Genomic DNA, 18015 nt, shown 5'->3' with positions numbered 1-18015 from the left:
ATCGCCTCCTAAAGTTTGTCTGTGATTATATGTGATTATATGTGGTTACATACCCGTGGCTCAACATGTAGTGCATCCGCTCGTCGTCGGGGAGGTTATAGGTTAGAATCTCGGCTTAACCCTGAGTCATAACTAAAGACTTAAAAAATGGTTGCCACTGCTGCTATGTCAGGTACGTGATATTTATAGTTAGAGTAGGGGGAATGCCTTTCCCAAAACAGGCGCAACTCATTACCATGCACAGTTAGAACTACTAGGCAATGGTTATGCAATCAAAGAGTTTGTTGTCTTATGGGTTTTACTCAGCGTTGCGAAGCCGTTTAATTTTGGTGCGGCTCCAGCTCCAATCTAAAATCAAGAAAAACTCAACATATCTTTTTTGGCAAGTCTATTTTTGACTTTTGAATATTTTAAAAGTTAAATTTTTGATAAAAATGTACTTGAAATGGGCATTTGCACACGACAAAATAGAGTTAAAAATTATTAATAAAAAATATCTATTTTTAGCTAACCCGGAGCCGAAGCCGTTTTTTAACGAAAATAACGGCTCCAGCAAAATATGGCGGCTCCCGGCAACAACAACGCTGGTTTTACTCAACCTAATACCCCTGGTATTTGGACTGAAAAGGAGAGATTTGGCTCCCTTTAGTTATCCTGGGTTGTTGGACCTGACGTTATAGTCTCATGTGGTTACATGTAAATGTAACTTTTTCAAATGCTTAACTTGACAAAATGACATGATATCTAATCTTATCTTATTTAAGGTTATTCGGTTTCGGAGCAGACTCCCAAATTGGTTTTGACGACATTCTTGACCTGGACGTTGACGTTGAAACAGAGAGGAAACGAGTGCTACAGGGAGGAAATTCCTCCGCGGATAGGGGTCAGAAAAAGGATGTTTTACAGGTAGAGAACTTCATTTTGTAGAGCTGCTACACAATAACAATATACCGTCCGACTGCACATATAAAAAATGGGTAACTAGTCCAAATGGTTAAATCACCTTACACCGTGCAGTAATTTAAAAAAATATTTTTAAAAGTTTTTTTTGAGGAGCTTTGTGTCTTTTAAATTCATCTACGTTTCTAAAAAATGTTCTATTGTTAAAAACCCTAATGGAACACTAAAATTTCCTGCAACTAATTTCAACCCGCTTTTTTCAGTGTCACATTTTATTATGTTTATAACTACATAATTTTTAAAAAATAGAAATAATTGAGTTTATTCATATATTTTAAGGTTAAAAATCTGTTTAAACGGTACAAAAAGAATGCTCGTCAAGCCGTGGACCGTCTGACTTTTGGAGTGGCTCCGGGAGAATGCTTTGGCCTCCTGGGAGTCAATGGTGCCGGCAAAACAACAACCTTCAAAATGTTAACAGGTAACTTGACAAAATAGAATCAGATAAAAATGCCCATAGTATCTTTCCTGATATTGGTTTAGATTAATTGGCCACCAAAAGAATACAGAAAGTGTCCAAAATTGTTTAATGGCAGTTAGACATTAGTAAAGATTTGATAATATAACACATTGAATTACCCATCCATTTCTAGGTGATGTGGCAGTGACTGCTGGCGAGGCGTTTGTTAACGGCTTTAGTATCCTTAACGATTTGGACAATGTACGACGTAGCCTGGGCTACTGTCCACAATTTGATGCCTTGGACCCGTTATTAACAGGTAAATTACATGCCTTTTATCTTTAATTAGCGGATGCACTACTAGAGACCTTAAGAGGCATTTTAGGTGGGGATCGGGAAGGATGAGGGGGGGGGGGGGAAGTCGATCCCCCACTTTTAATTTTAATATAAAAAGAAAAAGTAAAAATGAATTAGTTTGGGGGGCGTCATTTTATTTCTCTGGGAGATTTTTCTTGAGAGGGTGGTGGTAACCTCTAGTAAAATATTTATAAATCTTCCAATGAACTTTGAGAACATTGTAAGTAGAACCATATCGGTGCAGTGGTTAGTGAGGCCCTTTGGTATAGACAGACATAGATCATGTTACTTTTATATAATATTTATTATTTATTATTACTCTTAATTTTAACATTTTTTTAAAGGTGGCAAATCTAAATTTTTTGTTTAAATTAAATGTTTGATTGCTTCTAGGTCGGGAGCATTTACGACTGTATGCTCGTCTCCGGGGACTAGATGAAGCGTCTGCAAAAATTGCCACTGAAACTGGACTTAAGAAACTTGGATTGGTGGCTTATGCTGATAGGTATGATAGAAATAGAAATTAACTAATTGAAGTCTTCTGCTTTGTAACTATGTGTTTGCAAAAAAGTCATTTTTTAAGGCTCGGCATTAGTGCTATTGGGGTTTAATATTTATCCCGTTAGGCCATTCTATAAACGTTAATAATAGTGCATACTGAAGCAAGTGACAGCAATAGTAACAGTAGAAAAAAATGCCTTGTCCCATAAACAGATGCAACCCATTGTCATATAATACGAGAAAGTCCAGACAGTAGTTTGTTTTTCTGTTTGGATTTAATTTACCCTGAAGGTTTTTTAGACAAAAGGAAGTGAAGTTCCGAAAACATTTGACTTAGAAATTAACTTTCATCGTTTGCCTACCCTTTGTTAATTTTTCTACCCTGATCATAAAGTTATATAATACATACAAAATCCTTTAAAGCTTTCTACGTCGTATATCTAACAATTTATTTGTTCACCTTAAATCTTAAAAATAAATGAATGACTATTTAGATGTGCTGGAACATATTCTGGTGGAAATAAAAGAAAATTATCAACTGCAATTGCTCTTGTTGGTAAGCAGAAAGATAAAGATATAATAGATTTAAAATATTATGTCAGGGGAAAATTTGGGTTGCTACTTCCCCTGTCATTTATTGCTCGTTCATACATTAGGAGGGGAGGTTTCGTGTAAAATGGGAGGGGGGGGGGGTCATTAATTTAGCTCGCTACAAGCTTCAATTTATTTGAATAGATTTTAATCTGGTGTATGATCCAAATAATAATAAATCCATTAATAATATATGTTCCAGTGATATGTAACTAGAAGAAACTGTTGCCTCCCTCTTTTTAGTGACAAATACCAGTTACTTTGTTTCTTAAAACTGATATTGTACGTACACTTAAATGCAAATAGATATACATTTCTTATTAAAGTCAGAAAAGTTGATTTTTAGGTATAAAATTTTTCTCTGGTGCTTTAATTTATTGTGTTATCTATAATACAAAGTAGAATGATGTCTGTCCGTCTGTCCCTTAAGATCTCGGTAACCACTGAACCGATCGGATTCTACTCTTCAGGGAACATACCTACTGGTCCTGTGGTGGTTTTAGGCTATTTTCTATTTTTTTTTTTGCGGAAGATTTCCTTGGTCCTTTTACGAATTTCGCCTAAATTTTTTTTGATCACCTCTTGGGGCAGAGCCCCTAGATGCTAGGGGCGAAGCCGCTAGTACACTTAAACTAGTTGAAAAGTATATAAAAAGGTTGATATTTTTTAACCTAAAATGTTAAAGTTTATTGTTTCTTGATTATTTATAAAAACTTTACACCTTGTTCTACTCTAAATGTTTTAGGTAATCCCTCCATAATATTCCTGGATGAACCAACTTCTGGCATGGATCCAGGTGCTAGGAGATTTCTATGGAACAGTATTCTGGACATAATTAAGGTAAAAGTTGCAATATTACAGAATATAATCACGCAACCTTTCCTAAAAATATAACAACATTTATACCAAATAGAAGATTTCTTTGTAAAGGAGGTAAATAAAGAATACAAATGTGTCGATAATGTAAGTACATGCTACCTTACTAACTATCTATCGAATCCATCTTTTCTATCCAACTATATAATGATCTATCTAGGCCTTTGTATATTTATTATTTTAGGGTGGTCAATCGGTAGTGCTAACCTCTCACTCAATGGAAGAATGTGAAGCTTTGTGCACTAAAATGGGAATAATGGTCAATGGACAGTTTAAATGTATAGGTAAAAATTTAATTTCAATCGGAGGCCATTTTCCTGGGTTGATAACAATATCAATACTATTTGGTACACTGATCTCTAGAGAACAGATATACTTTGTATAGATTGTATGGATCATTGCTTGGGGTTTATTGTTAGAAATATTAGGGAGGGAGGGGCCATTGGGCTGTTTATTACACTAGTCCCCAAAGTTTTATAATAACGTTTTCTTATATCAAATGCTCAACAACTTTGGGGACTTCTATTGAATTTTGATTTTTTGGTTCATTAAGTTGAGTGCTCATACGTTTTAACAAATGATTGTAATCTACAGAAGGGGTAATTTTGTGTAAGATCATTGGAATTGTACATCAATTTATCCTCTATTGCCCTATCACTTTAGATCCATGGAGAAATATAGTTTTACTATTCAAAGGCATAAGTTTTCTTGATGTCAATCATGTTTTATATTCAGGTTCAGCGCAACATTTGAAGAACAGATTTGGATCTGGGTATACTCTGACTGTTAGATGTCAAGAAACTACTATAAATCAGGTATTTATCTTACTATCTTTCTGTCTATCTTATCATTCTATCTATCTATCGAATTTATACATTGGCTGTTATATGTCAAGAAACTTCTATAGATCGGATATTTGTATATATTTCTGTTCGTATGATCATTCTATCTATTTATCTATCTATTTATTTATCCGAAAATTTACATTAACTGTTAGATATCAAGAATCCATTATAAAAGATGTATTTATTTATTCAATTTCTATTTGTCTGTCAGTCTTAATTGACTAACTTTCTGGCCGTCTGTGTGTCAATTTATAGGTACTATTGACAGTGAGATGTCATAGAACCCAGGAATAAGGTATAATCAACAAGCGAAATAAATCTAAAATAATATTTAGGGGGGCAAATGGAGAGGTTGTCAATTTTACGATGTGTTGTCCCCCAACGACAGCTGAAAACACGTATAGGTTTCGTGATTTTCTTCCGAATTAATTTCATTGTTGGTATAAGCTGCATGGAACTACCTCTCTATCTATCTTTCTATAACTATATTTTAGACCCTAGAAAGGCTGCAGGGTGCCCTAGAAAACGCTGAGCTGAAAGAGATGCACCATAACCAGTTACAGTTCCAATTGCCCAGTAATAATACAAAGTTGCCAGTTGTTTTCAAGTAAGTAATTCTATTTTTGGTACACTCTAAAATTTTTTTCTCTTTTTTGGCAGTAAGGCCTCTAAAGTTTAGAGTATGTCTGCATGTACGTTTATCAACTCGTTACTCCGTGAAAATAAGAAACGCATAAATTACTTTAACTCTTCTGTTTAATTAGCAAATCTAACAAGATTACGAATGCTGCGCTACTTTTAGGCATAATTTGCATGGATCAGTTTTAAATAAAAAGGATTAAATTAAAACAATTTTATTGGTAGTAGTGGTAGTTAATCGTTTTTTTAACCATAGAAATTTAAATTTGGTGGGGGGTTCTGTGCTCGCTAAAAACTTTGAGGGGGAAAACACCTTTTATTTACTGAGCTATATTTTCTATTTAATATGATAAAATTTCATCTCGTATAAATGAGACACATAATATAAATAAGAGTAATGTTTTCAATAACAAATAATGAAAGGAGTATTTTTTGTAGAGTCGAATAAAATTCATTTGGTTTTACTGATTTGTTAATGTGATACATGGGAGGCATGAACTATCTAACTTAGTTTAATTTCTTCTAATGGGTCTGCTTCAGTAGTTTTGGAATCTGTTGTAATATTTTCAACTTCAGTCATATTTATGTTGTTAACTTCTTCACTTGGTTGAGTTCCAGATAAATTTTCTAATTTAGATTTGTAAATGGGTCAAAAAAAATGTTGTGAATAAAGCTAATTCAAATGATTTTCTTCTTGAATTCTAATGTTTTTACTGGCTTTTGAAAAAATTTTCTTCAGATAATATTCTCCCCTACAGATATACTACAATGATTATTGGCAAGTTTTGTATTGACTTCAATTGTATAGAATTGTCCTTGTTTAACTTCAATGCTTCAAAATGCTTATAGTTTTCACTTCATTTAACAATTAGATTATTTATTGCTTTCTCGTCATTTGTATGGCCCTTTGGACCTCCATAACATTGGTCCCATAACCTACATTGTACATTGGTTAGGGAGATCTTAAAAGACTAACAAACACGCAACAAACTTTAGATAATGGGAAAATTTTTTCTTGACTCATTTATTTGTTACCTAAGACTTGAATAACTTGAATGATTTCACTATCTTTGTTTCTTTCTAAAGTTTTGTGGAAATTTAAATCTTCATCTATTATTATTTACTTTAGATTTGATTTCTTTTTCTATAATGATAAAGACTTAGATTATAATTAAATTGCTTAGCAGTAGTGATCTATTAAAACCATTTTTTGTGTAGATTTCAAATTTTGTTTTACTTGTTTATATCCAAGAAAGAATGTTCTAGGTACTCTTGTTCGGATGTCTAAAATCTATCTTAACTTAACCTATCCTAAAAGTAGGATAAAATGAAAGAACATTTTCAAAGAAGGTGTATCAACTTTTTTTTTATAGCTAGCCGGTTCTTTTAGTAAGTAGTAGATGTAAAATTTTTCATAGAATTCAGATATGCAATCGGTTTTTTTGTAGACCTCTTATTTTTTAAGTAATTTAAGTTTTAAAAAAAAATAATTAAGTCGGTTTTAAGGTACTAAAACGCAACAAAATAAAAGAAGAAAATGGCCAGTAAGAACAAAAATAGTAAGATCTTTAATTTGACACCTTACTTTTAAAATTCTGTTGAGTAATTATTGAAAAAATCTATTTTTTTAACATCGGTTTAATAAAAACTTTAGACCTAAATATTTTCTCAAACAGACATAAAAAACATGGGTTCATATATACCTTTAGAATCAGAAAAATATTACGAATCCATTGTAAGCAAAATTGAAAAAAAGTAAAAAAATTAAAAAATTAAAAAATGGCCAATTGTATTTTTTGTTCTGGCAACACTATCGTCTTCCCTTTTTTACCCCCTCTTTACCCCCTCTATACCCCCTTCCCATTTTTATACTCAATTCAAAAGTTAAGACGTTGCCTGTACAATATAATATGATATTTTCATATAATTCCTTTTATTGTAGTTTATATACTATATTGTAAACTTTTTTTTCAATTTTGCTTACAATGGATTCGTAATATTTTTCTGATTCTAAAGGTATATATGAACCCATATTTTTTTACTTGTGAAATGATAAAATTGAGTTCAAAGTTTTTATTCTCGTGGGTTTAAAAAAATCGATTTTTTCAATAATTACCTGACAGAATTGAAAAAGTAAGGTGTCAAATTAAAGATCTTACTATTTTTGTTCATAATGGCCATTTTCTTTCTTTTTTTTGTTGCATTTTAGTACCTTAAAATCGACCTAATTTTTTTTTTTTAAAACTTAAATTACTTAAAAAATAAGAGGTCAACAAAAAAAACCGATTGCATATCTGAATTCTATGAAAAATTTTACATCTACTACTTACTAAAAGGACCGGCTAGCTATAAAAAAAAAAAGTTGATACAACTTCTTTAAAAAAAAAATTTAAATGAAAAGTAAATAATTTCCTTGTATGATGGTGTCTATGCTTGTAATATTGTTTCCATAAGGTACATCCAGTATATTTATACATGTTTCTTTTTTGGATGGTTCGTCTAAAATTTACACAAGAAATATTATTTATCAAAATTTTGAGTTTTATTTAATCAGGTATAAGACAATTGACGTTTAATTAATATACATCCCCAATGACAATAACAAAATTACCAATTTTGTAGATTAAAGTTATTGGTTGTAAAGTTCGAATACTTGAAATTTGAACCAACAAATAAAATTTAATACAAGTAGTCAAAGTTTTTGAGCCAAAGACTTTGACAGAATGTTTATAAAAAACTTATTATCAGTATAATTTACAGTCCAATTAACATAAAAATGTTTCATTCATTAAAAGCAGCGGAGAAAATACACTTTTAAAGGAAAATTTCATTCTCCATGCAGGGTATTGAACTGTTGGATTGGAAATCTATAGACCTCGATGTTAATGAGAAATCTATAGACCTCGATGTCAAATAGAAATCTATAGACCTCGATGTCAATGATCAATCAGAAATCTATAGACCTATAGACAGACTAGACAGACATTTGAATCAACGGATTTTATAAATTTTAAGTGTTCCTTCATTATTTAAAAATGTAAAGTATAATTAAGCAAGGATAACATCACCAATGAAATGCCAAATTTTTTAATATTTCTTTTCCTGCATTTTCGAAAAACCGGTTCTTAAATTTTGAAATTATTTCCTGTAATTTTGGTACAATACAACAAACTGAAGTTATTAATTAAGGGTTTTAAGAGGTGTAGGAAAACTTAACATTCACTCATTTACAAATACATAGATGCCATTTGTTGCTGTGCTGCTTTTCAACATAAATACCTATCCTTATTGTTTCGGTATTTTGTTGAAAAATATTATTAAAAGCGAAGCTTTTCTATGATTAGGGTCCGTCCGAGACAGATAGCTTTTTTCGTTAATTTAGACATGTTAGAATTGTCCTATCGATTTCAAACTTTGCATGGTGATTCCTGTAGTAGTTAGGTACGATTTAGAAAGCGTAGCAACTCTATAATCATTACCAGAATGTCCGTACGTCAAAATTAACATGTTGATTTTTTACTTTTTTTACAACAAATTTTTATGTGATCTAATTATCCGATTAGTCAGATTTTTGGAATACTGATTTCTAGGACAACAAAGTACAATATTATAAGCAAAGCAACTCTATAATTCAATTATGTCCATAAACATTATCCTGTATCAAGTTTAACAAATTTACTCACAATTTTGCTTCGACTCTTATTCATTTATATTTTGATTATTCAGTTCTTACACTATATAAGTGTTAATGTCCGTTTGTCCTATCGTTTCAGAGCTTCGCTTTAATGGGTGTTGTAATCCTTGTTTTAGTAACAAAGCTTTTAAAGAAATAAGCTAATAATACGACAGGTAATTTTAATCAAATTAGTATTACAGTTAGGAAAGTTAAGCTTTTTGGAACACTATGTGCATTGGACGTTCAAACTATTTATTTTTTTAAAATTTAGCGCAAGAAATAAAGAAATATTACTGAATCATTTTAGAAAAAAAAACAATAAAAGGGGAAGGGGTAAACAACCCCGTGGACCCTGGGCTGATTTTCAATTTGGTGTTTGAATATTAGCCAATAGCGTCACAAATATTAACACATTTAAGTCGCTACAAAAGAGAAGAAAGCAATTGCTAGCAGACGAAAAGGGTCACTAAAACTGGGTCCAGATATTTTAGAAATTAGGAAAGATAAGCTTTATAGAGCACTTTGCATGCAGAAACATTGAAATTAAACGCTAAACCCTTTACAATCCTGAAATTAGAAGCAAGCAGTATGCTATAACTAAGACAGCCAAAGTCCAAGCAATCACCTCTACATTAGCCATTTTAAACTACATATCATTTCAAATGAATATTCTTTATGTACTACTCAGTACTCATACTACGCATTAACAAGAATTATTATGTTCATAATTAGCGCAACTTAACCTTAAATTGTAATGTAGTGTGGATTAAAAGCAAATCGTTAATTTACGATGATAGTGTAGAGTATAACATATCTGATTAAATATTTAAGAATAAAATAGCCACTGCAAGTATGTGCATTTAACAGTTCTTGCGAAAATGTGCAGGACGCGAAGTACTTAGTAAGCAAATAAGATGTATTGTCATTTTGCTTTCTGTGACGTGCCGGAAAAGGAATAGTAGTAGTATTAAACGAGAATAAAGAAAATTCTGAGTAATTTGTATTTTAAAATTATTTTATCAAAAGAGAAAATACAGAGTGCGGCACATAAATCCGGACTTTTTCTAATTTATAAACAAATTAACATAAAATCGTCAATTTTAAAGATTTTATTGAATTTTAAAAACTGAGAGGCAAAACATGTATAAGACTATTAGATTATTCAATAAAATCGCCGTCAGCCTTAATTACCGCCCCTACCCGCCTCCTGAACCGCCCGCAGGCCCTGGTCACCATGTCCCTGTACCTCAGGATCCAAATTCCCACCTTTAAAGCTGCACTTCGACGCGACGGCTTTTATTTGGGCCACAGTTTTCGGATAATTCGCGCATTTTTTATCTCCAGTAAAGATAGACGTACTGGTATTAACTGAATTAATAAAATATATGAAGTTCTCTAAATAGTTGTTTGGTACTTAATTAGATACAGACATAAAACTTATTTAAAAATGCACTTTCATTGGCATTAAAAGTATGAAATGTTAGTTTTTAATATTTTTTTCTTAATTTATTGAATAGAGGGAAATGTTTGAGCTATTTTAATTCTGTAAGCTTAAGTAGCAGGATATATGTTTGTCTATTTCAAAACAAATTTCATGGAGATGCCCTGACAAAATTACTTCCCCCCCCCCCCAAAAAAAAAAAAAAATGAAAATATGGAGTGTTTATGGCATCTCAAACTTGGGGGTAAAATTGTTATAAGGAAGAGGTAAAGTCTAAAACAATTGTTAATGTCAGGGGGTATTGCCCCCCCCCCCCCACCCCACCCTGTGGACTTAACTTTCACTTAATCCATTTAAGATAGACGGATGAGAAACATTTTCGAGGTCTAATTTATTTGTTGTAAAACATTTCCCTGACTTCTGTGAGGAGAGTTCATGACATACTATCTAACAAGGACGACAAAAGCACCTTGAAACATACTTCACGTCTTAATTGCGGTGTAAAGCGTCCATTTGCCCTATACTATAGACAACCAAACCTTTGATTGCACGACCTTTTTCTTAGAAGTCCTAGGTAACTGTGCATGGTAATGAGTTGTGCATGTTTTGGGCCAAGGCATTCCCCCTATTCAAACTATTTATGTCACGAACCTGACATTTATACATTGAAGAGTAGTTTCGCTTCTAATATAAAATTCATGAAATACATACTATTGAACTATATTTAATGAATGACACTTTTTACCTGTCTTAATATTGTTTATATTTTTGAAGAAAGCACACTACATATTTTAATAGGTGCATGAAGCTACTCTATTTTTCATCCTTGGCTGTCTTTGTATATTTATATCCTTCTCATTTCCTACCCCTCATTGTGTCTATTTATGTCGTAAGAGTTTTTTTTAAAGATCGTAAAAATTTTTGGGTCAATGATTTGAATTGTAATGCAGTTTTGTTATTATAAAATTTCTAAATGCCTCACCCCAGTGGGGAGTCCCAACCCTTTGGGAATACCCTGTTCCCAAATTAACCTAACGTATTATATGCTAAACTACTAATATGATTACCTAAAGGCTTATTTACATATTTAAAATAAATGTATCAAATTCTGTTTTTGGTAGCTGACAAGATTTTACATTTTTTAGGTTTATGGAAGATTGTCGAAAAGATGGATTTTTAGAGGATTATAGTTTGACTCAAACAACTTTAGATGAAGTTTTTGTAAGGTAAGTTTATACTGAATGCGTAACTATTCTATAATTTTGAATTTATACGTTAATTTCTGGTATAAATTAAAATTCACCTAATTCGTAAATACCAATGGCTTTGAACCAAAATTTTGAGGGTGAATACGGCATCCCGAATTTTTTTTAATGGGGCATAAATTTCTATCCCTTCCTTTTTGGATGCTCTGATCGTGATGAACTGATGCTATGTCAAATGCCTGACACAAATAATAAAAGTATCGACTTTGCCCATAAGCATGAACAAATCGTTATCAATTTTTAAAACTTCTTAATTAAGTCGTTGGTTTTTAATAAATGTTGTCAAATATTATTCTAAAGTCATGAAAACAATAATTGTTATATTTTACATTAGTAGATAACCTTTGAAAACGAATAAGTAATGCTGATATAACATTATTACTTAACAACAATTTTATTTTTGGCCGTTAATATCTAACAATAAATTAATATTCATTATTCACTCGTTTTGGAAAAGGCAATTCAGAAGTCGTTTTCGTTTTAGTGTTTCCTTATAAAGTATTTGAGTAGTTTTAGTTCTGAAAACAAAACTGTATCTCTTTATTTTATCATTTCAGTCCTCTTTCTTAAACTAGAAAGTTTTATCTGACCGGTAGAAACTTTAGTTCAATAAAGTCTTAAAAATTTACGAGATAGAAAATAAACTCCACCCCTGTAGTTTTGTTTGGCTTGTCTTTTTTTTTGTAAAGTTAGAGATGCACACCTTGCCTCTAGGGGCTTCTCAATGGGATTGAAAAAAAGCCTAAAATGACCCGTATGTAAGGAATATAAGGCTTACCTACAAAACAAAACTTAATTAGGTTAGCCATTCTCGAGATACTTTTTTCAAACGAAAACCTAACCACTTTACGATATACTACTAGTGGGAGGGGGGCGGTAGAGGGGTTGATTTACAAAATAAATTTAGGAATGGTGGGGGGTTTCTAGTGGCGATTTCTCTTATCTAAATAGTTATAAATCTTTGTGGACTTATAAGAAACTTCACTGTAAATATTAGTCATGTTAGTCCAGCGGTTAGCGAGATCGTGACACACACAGACGGGCAGACAAACATCATATCATGTTACTTTCATTTTTGTTTCTTTTTAGATTTGCCAAAGACCAAACCGATGTTGTAGAAGAAAATTTGGAACAAAACAAATCATTCAGAAATAAAATTAGGAGTGCTATTAAATGCTGAAATATTCGGAGGAATTATACTTTTCTACCATGTAGTTTTTAAAATATCTCACTCTCTTATACCCTTGTTATGCCGATAAGAAAATAACATAAAGGTCTGAATGAAGTATATGTATATGTTATTGTTGAATAGGAGTCAATTGAGCTAATAAATAAAGTTTATAGATTTGCATCTCTGATTAAAAATTTTTATTAATGAACATATGCATATGTTCATACTTATCTCCTAATTATTCTTTTTTTTTAAAAAGTTTGCTATAACAGCTGAAACAAAAAATCTCAAAATATATTCTAAATTTAAATATTGTCATTTGATATCGTATTAAAGTAACGTTTGTCAGATTTTTAGGTGTTTTTGGTAGCTCTCATAATAATTAAAGATTAATTTGTTTATTACATGTATGCTATTTAATTTTTATATTATTTTCTTCATTTAAAAAAATATTTATTATATACCTATCTCGTATAATGTTAAAGACGATTTTTTAGCTAATAGTAAAATTGTTAAGGTAGCTATTAAGTCAAAATTATTTAACATCATCTAATATTATCTTTTATTTACTCTTTATTTTAATGGGAGGGAAATTATGTTATAGTATCGTAATCTATGACTTTAGATTATTCTATCAAAAAGTGGGAAGGATCGCCAATTTTTAAAATATAATCTAAATAGTGGGATTTTTCTTTCTTTAATTTTCTTTTAGTTAATTTTTTATGTCCAAGATAACGATGTATCTATATTTACATACTCACATCACAATGAATCAATTTTTAAAAAGCAGGGTAATTATGTTATATAGATTAAAATAAATTTTGACAATTTGTAGGTGTCACATAATCTTTATAGGTATACCTATTTCCTTAAAGGGATTGCACTCTAACAAATAGATATACCTATCACAAATCTCATTTAAATCTAGGTATTTAAAGTTTTTATGTCATTCTCTTTATGTACATTCCAATATCAATGTGCTAGTCTAAAAAATTGACTTTAATCGAATTCGCATATCACATTTTTTACAGATTTATCTTAAAAGCATAAAGTTTACAAAATATCATTTTCAGTATTAAGCAATAGCATCCCAAATCTAATCCAATAAAAGGGTATTGTAGATATGTGCGAATTTGATGAGAGCCCAAATCTTGTGATATGAAATTGAAATATATGGTTTTCTTATAGAAAAAAATTGGGATCAAATCGGAAATCATAGAAAGATTTTTTTCAGCATTTTGCGGATTTTGGTTGCTAAACGGTTCGTCGTGCATGTTAAGTTCTACGTTATTAATAATTAATGCACGTAAACATGATCTTAAATGCGCGTCTTATCTAGCTATGCGCTCTCTGTTCAATTTTTGGTTCTGATTAGGATAGATAATTTCTAGACTAGGCTTTTAAATGTTCGGCCAACCAATTCTTTGTAAATAAGTTGCAGAAAAAATGTATTTCTTCGATTTTCTACTTAATTCTAAAATTGAAATCCTAAAACAGTATTACAAAAAAGCTTTATATTGTAGATATCACATTTTTATGTAAAAAATCTCACATTTTTTATTTCTCTTATTTGACTTCTAATTGATGGAAAGTTGGAGAACAAATATGTTCTTCATATATTTCGCCCTGTTCATATATTTCTTATTGTTTATGTATAACTCATATTTTTTGTAGTCCTAAAATATATTGACCAGTCTAAAGTTATTGTACATTTCAAATTGTTATGTAGTATCGTTATTGTATTAATAAATATTATAGTTCCTTATTATGTGTTTTTCATGTGTACCAAATATTAGACTTGGAAATATTTTTTTATGCGGATAGGCCAAGAGGATTTTTTCTAAGACAGATTTATTCGTTTCAGACCTTCTTGTGCTTCCATGATATTGTAGACTACGAAACATTGGGTACTTTTATCGAATTTTGATCGGTTGGTTCCAAATTAGTAATGCTTCTAACCATTCTTTTGATGATCTTCGAAATTCGATTATCAGTAGTCCAGGAATTTATGCAAGTTTAGAAAGTATTTAAGCAAATTACCAATTATAGTTGAAATGGTGCTTCTTTTTTAATTTTTTTGTACATTATATTTTACTATCAGATGCATCTTTGGGCTTCGACTTCATCGAATCTAAAAATAGAATTGACCAAAACCACTCCAATAACTATTTAAAACCTTCCTAAAATGAATGTAGTGCTCAATTGGTTCAGTAGTTAAAGAAATCTTAAGATACAGGCAAAAATCTACTATATACAAAACGATTAACACTAATGAAATTTAGTAAAATTCTAGAAAAACTTATATGTACAGAATGTTTACTGTTCAAAATCATTCCTCGAAATTGCTGTTCATCAAAAATTTAACATTCTAGGGTTTTATGTTGTACCGTATTTAATTAATAGCATTTATATTCTACATCTACTTCGATATTCTCATAAGTACGTAAAACCAGCACATAGCAAATGAAAAACAAATTATTTAAGCTAAGCTTTTCTATATTTAGGAATAGGCCTTACATATGTAACGAATAGCTCTACTCGTTCATTTATGCATGTTAGAATTGTTCTATTGATTTCAAACTCGGCATCATGATCAGGGGCGTCCAAGCTTTTTTTTTTTGGGGGGGGGGTAAAATTTTTTTAAGGGAGGGATAAAATTTCCCCCCCAAAAAATTTTTACCCCGGGGGTACATTTTGCTTGGGGGGGGGGTAATTATCCCCCCTGAAATCTTTTGGCAGGGGTAAATCTAGTTTACCCCCCCCAAAAAAAAATTTACCCCCGGGGTAAAATTTGTGGGGGGGGTAATTTAAATTGTATTATTCATATAGTATTAAAAATGCGCGCGAAGCGCGCAGAAAAATTTTTTATTAGAGATTTTTTATTTTGGGGGGAGTATTTACCCCCCCCAAATTGTTTGGGGGGGGGGGTAAATACCGCCTCCTAAATGGTTGGGGGGTAAATTTTAAATGGGGGGGGGGGTAAAATGAAAAAAATTTACCCCATTACCCCCCCCCCCTTGGACGTCTATGATCATGATTCCTTAGTCAGGTATAATTTAGAAAAAAAAAGGTAGAAAATATTACGCAAAAATTTGTAGTTCCGTTTGAAAGCCTCTTGATTTTTGTATTTTGACATAAAAATATGAAATATATTATGATCATTTTCATCTGATTTTTGGTAAAATGATAACTTTCTTTGAAAGCAAAAATAAGAAAAAAAAACTTATTTCTAGCCCGTGAAAAAAAAACCTAATCAAAAAAAGTATTTATCAAAAATATGTTCTATTAAATAAGTTCTACTAAGACCTAACATGAATTTCTCTGAAACCCATCGGATAACTTAATTAATTGTTATAATATTCAAATTCAATTATCTGTATACCATAAAATTCACCATGAGAAATTAAAATTATGTTTCGGTTTGTTTCAACAAGATTTTTAATTGATTTCTAGCTGTTTAAGTGCTTTGAATAGTTATTGGTAACCTAATAGTAGAAAAACTTCTCTATAACTAGTCAGACATATGAAGCTGAAAGACGCTGGTAAGCGAATTTCCCTTTGCGGTAATTTAAGATAGACGACATATTTTTAAATAAATTTGACCGACAGATAAACCATTTTTTAACTCACTTGGTCTGTTTATCTCTTTACATATATACTTCATTTTGGTACGTCAGCCCGCAAAAAGATTACCTCTGATTGTTAATATATAAAGCGTGTCATAATTGTCATATTCAATTCCTTGCCTTGCTTCCTTTGAAAACAAGGTACAAGTTTTAAAGCGTTAAACTCTATAATCACGTAAAAACTCAGGTATAAGGTATAACCAACAAGAAAATTAAATCTAAAATAATATTTGGGGGGCAAATGGAGAGGTCGTCAATTTTACGATGTGTTGCCCCCCAACGACAGCTAAAAACCGCGTATAGGTTTCGTGAATTTTTTCGAATTAATTTCGTTATTGGTATAAGCTGGTAAAAACTGAAAATTAATCAATATTTAACCCGTTCTTCTCCTAATAATTATAAGCTATCAAAAAGGCTGATTAATTTATTTGAGTTGAGAGTACAAACGTTTCAACCAATTATTGTAATCTAAAGAAGGGGTAATTTTGTGTATAATTATTAGGAATGTACATCAATTTTTCGGTCATTGTCGTATCCATTTGGATCCCTGCATTTTTCATTTTAAAGAAAACACAGTTATTTTTCTGCCTTATGTAAAAACTATAGCGCTTTTGTTATAAATCAAATTTGTATATTAATAAAGATAATGAAATTGAATTTTTAATTTATTTAATATTTTACATAATTTACAAATATTTTGAAACTTCTCATTAATGTTTTCTTCGATCAATTTTTCTAAAAATTTAAATAATACAAATATATATTTTTATGAATTTTTAATCTATTATATATTACTAACGGCTACGCCCCTAGAAGCCTTTAGTGGGACTTTAAATGTTTTTTTTTTCTTGTGTTCAAGTTTCTACGATATATTGCGTAAAAGTCTCTTTATACGATACCTCGCGATGTTACTTAGGAGTCTCTATATTTAAATTAAAAATTTCGATTTATTATTATTTCTCTTGGGAGGGTGGTGGTACCCTCCCCCAAAATAGTTATAAACCTTCCCGGGACCTATGAAAAGCTACCCTGTTAAGGAGAACCCGATCGGTTCAGCGGTTAGCGAGATTCTTCGGTACAAACAAACACACAAACACACAGACATCCTGTTACTTTAGTATAAGAGTATTTTCCCCTTAATCATATTTTACTAATAATACTAGAAGCGAGGCTACTCTATAATTTACATTGTCTGTCCGACAATTAGTCTGTAAAGAGCCTAATCAAGCACAAAACCCCCTTCCCCTTTATTTAGAAATTAATTTTAAAGAGTGATGTAGTTTTGTGTGTTGTTTTTCCTTTCCTCAATATTTGAAATAAATTTTAAAAAGTTATGTAGTTTTGTGTTTTTTTACTTTAGGTTAGGTACTAGGTTAATAGAAAACCACAGGTATAAGCCCCATAGGATTAGGGTTTCCGCAGAGGATAGGTATAAAGAAACAAATCCACCCCATCCACTTTTTTCAAAAACAGAGAAAGACAAAGTGGCTAAGTAAGTAAATATATGTATATATCTTTTTAAAATATATTTGTATTATTTCCTTATAGTTGTACATAAACAGAGAGACAAAATCATTCCAACCATTTCTGAAATAAAAATACATGATGACTTATACAAATTCAATCAGGGATAAGACAATGGACGAAAAATGATATACATCCTCTAT

At 31.1% G+C, this 18015-nt stretch overlaps 2 protein-coding genes across 5 annotated transcripts in view; one reads left to right on the top strand and one right to left on the bottom strand.

The window, feature by feature from the left end:
- LOC145334304 (phospholipid-transporting ATPase ABCA1-like) overlaps positions 1–14487 on the top strand; it is a 107420-nt gene extending 92933 nt beyond the window's left edge. For all 4 annotated transcript variants that reach the window (XM_080179708.1, XM_080179707.1, XM_080179706.1 and 1 more), the window contains 11 exons: positions 765–906; positions 1240–1381; positions 1554–1679; positions 2111–2222; positions 2713–2774; positions 3555–3649; positions 3870–3969; positions 4421–4500; positions 5025–5137; positions 11432–11512; positions 12641–14487. In XM_080179708.1, the coding sequence (XP_080035834.1) occupies positions 765–906; positions 1240–1381; positions 1554–1679; positions 2111–2222; positions 2713–2774; positions 3555–3649; positions 3870–3969; positions 4421–4500; positions 5025–5137; positions 11432–11512; positions 12641–12731 (1144 nt within the window). In that variant the 3' untranslated portion in view covers positions 12732–14487. The remainder of the gene's footprint in view (positions 1–764; positions 907–1239; positions 1382–1553; positions 1680–2110; positions 2223–2712; positions 2775–3554; positions 3650–3869; positions 3970–4420; positions 4501–5024; positions 5138–11431; positions 11513–12640) is intronic.
- A 2513-nt stretch (positions 14488–17000) lies between these two features.
- The window catches only part of LOC145334116 (CD63 antigen-like), a 28745-nt gene continuing 27730 nt past the window's right edge, over positions 17001–18015 (bottom strand). The window contains exons 10-11 of the mRNA XM_080179405.1: positions 17892–17935; positions 17001–17085 (exon numbers count right to left, since the gene is read on the bottom strand). Of these exons, the coding sequence (XP_080035531.1) occupies positions 17059–17085; positions 17892–17935 (71 nt within the window). The 3' untranslated portion in view covers positions 17001–17058. The remainder of the gene's footprint in view (positions 17086–17891; positions 17936–18015) is intronic.

Source organism: Acartia tonsa, chromosome 12, assembly GCF_053477335.1.
Source record: "Acartia tonsa isolate MP-2025a chromosome 12, ASM5347733v1, whole genome shotgun sequence".
NCBI classification, from domain to species: Eukaryota; Metazoa; Arthropoda; class Copepoda; order Calanoida; family Acartiidae; genus Acartia; species Acartia tonsa.
The sequence above is the reverse complement of the archived record's forward strand: the minus strand, read 5'-3'. Positions and strand labels throughout refer to the sequence as shown.